Source organism: Sciurus carolinensis, chromosome 11, assembly GCF_902686445.1.
Source record: "Sciurus carolinensis chromosome 11, mSciCar1.2, whole genome shotgun sequence".
Taxonomy (NCBI): domain Eukaryota; kingdom Metazoa; phylum Chordata; class Mammalia; order Rodentia; family Sciuridae; genus Sciurus; species Sciurus carolinensis.
In genome coordinates, this window is record NC_062223.1 from 26,770,248 (window position 1) to 26,775,715 (window position 5,468).

Here is a 5,468-nt window from a genome sequence, read left to right on the forward strand (position 1 = left end):
ACTTATGAAAATTACACTTTACTATCTTGTCACAGGAAGGATGGAGCACTACAGGATTGGCAGTCAGTCTTATAATCATATGTCTTTGGAATATAATGCTCTTGAGAGTTAGAATTCCATTAGAAATGGAGAGTCTCAGTTCTCATGCATCTTGGTCAGGTCCTTCATAGTAATCAGGAGTAAACTCCAGAAGCTCCTCCAATGGGTATTAGCTCAGTAACTTTTGTAAACAGGCCTAAATTTATGAAGCCACTCATGCAAACCTGTATACTCTCATATGTTCCACTTCCTGGCAGAGACTCATGGATTGAACAACTGTTGCGTGTGTAGGGACATTAAAGTTTAATATCATGAATAACCCTCAAAACTCAATAATGTAATGTAAATGTGTGCAGGAAAGAGTACTGTGAATAAAATGTGCCAAACAGATGACACATATTTATTACAATCTCTTCTAAATGTCTGAGTTGTAGCCCCTGTGTGATGGACAACAGTAGTATATTTCCAAATGGACTCATTGGCTTCTATTGGCTCACAGAATCCTTATGCTTTATAAACTAGGTCATTTGAAAGGTTACACAGACATGAAACCATCACACATCTGCTTCTTGATGCCTTTTCCTTTTTTATTGAGTCAACTTCTCTGCTGAAACCTGATGAGGAAAATCTCTTACATTTATTTTTATTGTCATAAAACAAAAATATAAGATAAGGTCTTCAGTGGAAAGAAAAATAGACAAGGATGAGGGGAAATAAAATAAAAGGAGAAGGACAAGAGTCAATCTTAATAATTTAAGCTCAGACCTAAAGGAATTATAGCCCACACTACAGTTTATTTCTTTGTATATCACAAATGCATCTCATCCCACCTCTTTCTCCAGAAACCAGCATGCATCCCTTTAGGAAGAAAAGAAGTGAATGCTGAAAGTACCACCAAATATATCCTTTACATTCTGAGAACTTTCCACAAAACAGACTAATTTAATTTCAATACACAGAAATATATATTTAATACATTTCATATTAAATATATACTATATTATGCATATAGCAAGGGTCAGTAATTCAAGGAACAATATGCAATCCAAAATTACTTATGTTTGATGAATTGCTTTGTAATTAAGGTAACAGTTCTAAATATAAGAGTCACTTGGATTTAAAATGAAGTAAAGCCACTTTTAGTTTGAAAAAAAAATTCAGTAGGTTACATCTCTCCTTAGGTATGTGATTTGGTTTTAATCATGGTGAAAGGTTTTGGGAAAAACTTTCCCTAAGGTCATTACCAGTATTGCATCATTTCTTCTATAGTAACTTTATAAGCAGAGGAAAAGACTTTCTTTACCAAAGATATTGCAGAACAGATGATTTCAGTACGTGGAAGAAACTAGAAGTAACACCGATTTTCTAGCAGGCTTTGAGTTTAGATGACTGAATGGTCCCTGAAACTGATTATTTACAAAGCAATTCTTCAGGCATCACCCTTATTTCAATTCCAAACTGCACCCAAAATATATCAGGAAGACATAGAAAAGTAAAGAGAAATATAAGCCCTGGAAAATACGGTGAGATTCTTTTCTTCTATAACTAATATAGATGTTTGGCAACGTGGGGAATTTGATACAAAGGTTATATTTTAACAAGAGTAATATTACTGGAAGACACAATTCTAAGAAGTTATAGATAAATAAAATTTGGATGATAAATAATGAAGTGCATCTGTGCACAACCAAGAAATAAGGTAGCATGAATGTGAACAGAAAATGCCAATCATTTCAAAGGACTGTGAAAATTTATCACATTAGAAATGATCAGAAAGGGGAGAATGGATTACGTTGAACTGGGTCTTGATTTCAGAAGATAGCAGAATTTTTCTAGGACTTTGTAGAATGAACAGTAGTGGAACATATCCCAGGTAATGTGTGGATGATCATTGTCTCTTACAACAGAGTCAAGTAACATTATTCACAGCTGTTGAAAACCACTGTTAGTTGAATTCTTGTAAAGTGAAGTGCTCTCAGTGGAGAATAGTACTGTTATCTAAGTTGAACAGGAAAAACAACAGGGGAAGAAACCTGTGAAGCAGGGGATGTGGCCGATTCTAGATCTGATTTGTAGTATTGCTGTTACTATTATTACCATTAGTATTGCTATTTTGTAATGCACAAAAGTAATCAGATCTGTGCTGATAACTCTACAACTTCTAGTACACAGATCTGATGAAATCTGCAGTTGTCATAAAGCTGACAATGACTGGCATAGCCTGCAAAACACTAGCTGAGAGCAGATTCCCCAGCAGTAGGAAGCAAGGCACTAGATAGATGTTAAGGGGATGAGATGACTATCAAAATTTAGAGGAATCCTCTAGTGGCTTGAGTTCATGAAGAACCTTGAAAACCCTCAGTGAAAACTCCTCTGTATGCCATTCCTCCAAAACATAAAAGTAACCTCACGAGTGTGTCTGAAATTCCAACATGGAGATGTGTCCATTTACATGAAACATTATGCATTTTCTAAACCCATAATAACAATCCCTAAAGGACAATCTTTTCCTGCAGTGTTACACTCTCCCAAAATTGAAGAACTAAAATATTCTAACTGGAGATGTGAAAAATTGGAAGGACACATAAGGAATATTGACACAAAAAGGGTGGATCTTTCATTTTTGTGTTTTCCATATTTTTCACTTTTGTGGAATTTGTGTGTTTTCAGTTACTATACAAATGTTTAGTAACAAATAGTGCTGGAGTAAATAAATACTGGTGAACCCTCAGACACTCCACATTGCAGGAGCTTGAGTTCAAACAGAAGCCATAAATTCACACACAGAGATCTGAAGGGGAGCCTGCAGAAGTCACCCAGTCTGGACATTCCAAGGACCTATGAGTGTATGTAATGACCAGAATTGGCTGTATTCAGAAGGGATCCTGTGGGCATGTTTTTACTTCATCATCAAAGAAAGGGAAACCTTGTCTCCAAACAAAGGATCACTTTAAATCTGATTGTGTGTCTTTTACAGGAACAGAACTAAGTAAATGTTTATCTGTAATGACCTATGTAAACCTTAGGTAAAGGTTAGGCATGCGAGCACCTTGGTTAGATGTGTTACTTCAGGGATTTGCTTTGTCTCTCTGTTCTCTGCTTCCCCTTCTGCAGTGAATAAATCAGATATATTATTGAGGTAAATGATAAGAATGGAAACACTAAAATTTCTGTAATTATTCATGTCAATTTACAGTCAGGATCATTTTTCCATTTTTAACTATGATTATTAATTTAACCTGAATTAGAAAAAAAATGCTAATAGTCTTTCTGATGTATTTCTTTCAGATAATTTAACTCCTTTGGTAACTTGGCCTACTTGATTCATTACATGGAAAAACTAAACAATGTAACCGAATTTATTTTCTGGGGACTTTCTCAAAATCCAGAGATTGAAGGAGTCTGCTTTGTGGTATTCTTATTCTTTTACACAGTTATTCTTCTGGGAAACCTCCTCATCATGCTGACCATTTTCATGGGGAATCTTCTGAAGTCTCCCATGTATTTCTTCCTCAACTCCTTGTCTTTTGTGGACATTTGTTTCTCTTCAGCCACAGCACCCAAGACGATTGTTGACCTGTTAGCAAAGAACAAAACTATCTCGTATGAAGGGTGCATATTGCAACTCTTTGGGGTGCATTTCTTTGGAAGCACTGAGATTTTTATCCTTATTGTAATGGCCTATGATCGTTATGTGGCCATCTGCAAACCCCTGCACTATATGACCATTATGGACCGGGAGAAGTGCCATAAAATGTTGCTGGGGACCTGGGTAGGTGGGTTCATACACACTGTCATCCCCGTGTCCCTAGTAGTTCAGCTACCCTTCTGTGGACCCAATGAGATCGATCACTACTTCTGTGATGTCCGCCCTGTGCTCAAACTTGCCTGCATAGACACACATGTTATTGGTGGTGTTGTGACAGCCAACAGTGGTACCGTCACCCTGGGGAGCTTTGTGATCTTGCTCATCTCCTATACTGCCATTCTGGTGTCTCTGAGAAAGCAGTCAGCAGAAGGAAGACGCAAAGCTCTGTCCACATGTGGAGCCCACATTGCGGTGGTCATCATCTTTTTTGGTCCCTGTACTTTCACATACATGCGCCCTGATGTTACATTTACAGAGGATAAGATGGTGGCTGTGTTTTACACCATTATCACTCCCATGCTAAACCCCATGATTTACACACTGAGAAATGCAGAAGTAAAGAATGCCATGAAAAAAATATGGGTTAAGAAGGCTTTCTGGAATGCTAACAGCAAATAGTTGGAAATAATAATTCAAACTGGATGACTGTAATGTGGAAGCCTTAGTTAATGAACAAAATAATAACATCAGAGTGTTTTCAGAAGTAACACATGAAATAAACACACATAGCACAGAATTATTCTTCATCATGATCAATATATTTACTACTTCACAATCACATAATGTTCTAAATATCCAAAGCCACAGAGTCTTAATATGCTCAGAATCTCAGCTTAATCAGAGTAAGCATCATTGTTTTCTCCTCCTACCCTTTGTCTCTTGTCATTTTCTTTAAGTGATTAAAAACCTACTATGAAATATTTAAGATTATTTCTGGCATTGCAAACTATGTTTGGAACAGATTAGAGAATCAATAATACATAATTTGGATGAATGATAGAATACATAAAAACATCAAATCTTACCTAATGAATTTTTATATAAGTCTCACAAAACAGTGAAAACTCAGGCTAGTAATCTTGGAATGGGAGCAGAGTTATGTTCATAAAGTTACAGATAAAACACAATCTTGAAAGATAGAAGAATTTGCTTTCATGTGTTGGTCTTGGGAAAAAATTCGTTTCCACTCTTAGGTTTGATTTTCTTTATACACACACTACTGTCTCCAACTCCCGTCAACTGTACCATCTCACAAAATTTCTTCTTCTGACTCTCATCTTTACTTGCCGTCTCTACCAGCTACAAGTGACTACCAGCCAAAGTCAAGAGTGAATGTAAGCAAACCACATTTGAGAACCAGGCTACTGTGACTTCATCTCAAGTGTAAATGCAGCCTAATTAAATGAATGTGTTGAAAACCATAATCCTACAATATTTTTTTGAACTAAACAGCTTTACTGAATATAGTAAGCCATTTATTATTGACTGGTCTAACACTATTTTCACCTCTGGGTCCTAGAGAGTCCCATAGTGGATAGATATTCTTTTCTTGATGTTAACTTTTATGTGGCCCAGTGGTAGATTCTTTTCCCTTACCATTTTTTTCCTCACTGCACATTATTCTTCATGGTAAATGAACATATCTGAGATTGTCTCTCTGCCATTGTTTCCTTATCACAACCACAAATCTAATAGTATAGATGCTGCATCAACTTAGAATTGTGTTTATAATTGGGGTGGAGTATAATATGGTAAAGACTGTGGTGCTCAAAAGTGATAT

General features: G+C 36.3%; 1 protein-coding gene across 1 annotated transcript; it reads left to right on the forward strand.

Annotated features, from left to right (window-relative positions):
• The first annotated feature begins 3,370 nt into the window (after positions 1–3,370).
• LOC124959309 (olfactory receptor 4S2-like) lies at positions 3,371–4,306 on the forward strand. The gene has a single exon (XM_047517845.1). The coding sequence runs from the start codon at positions 3,371–3,373 to the stop codon at positions 4,304–4,306; it is 936 nt and encodes a 311-aa protein (XP_047373801.1).
• Positions 4,307–5,468: the final 1,162 nt, after the last annotated feature.

Bases quoted from the DNA above. Each gene is read 5' to 3' on its own strand.
- LOC124959309 (XM_047517845.1), top strand. From the start codon at position 3,371: ATGGAAAAACTAAACAATGTAACCGAATTTATTTTCTGGGGACTTTCT.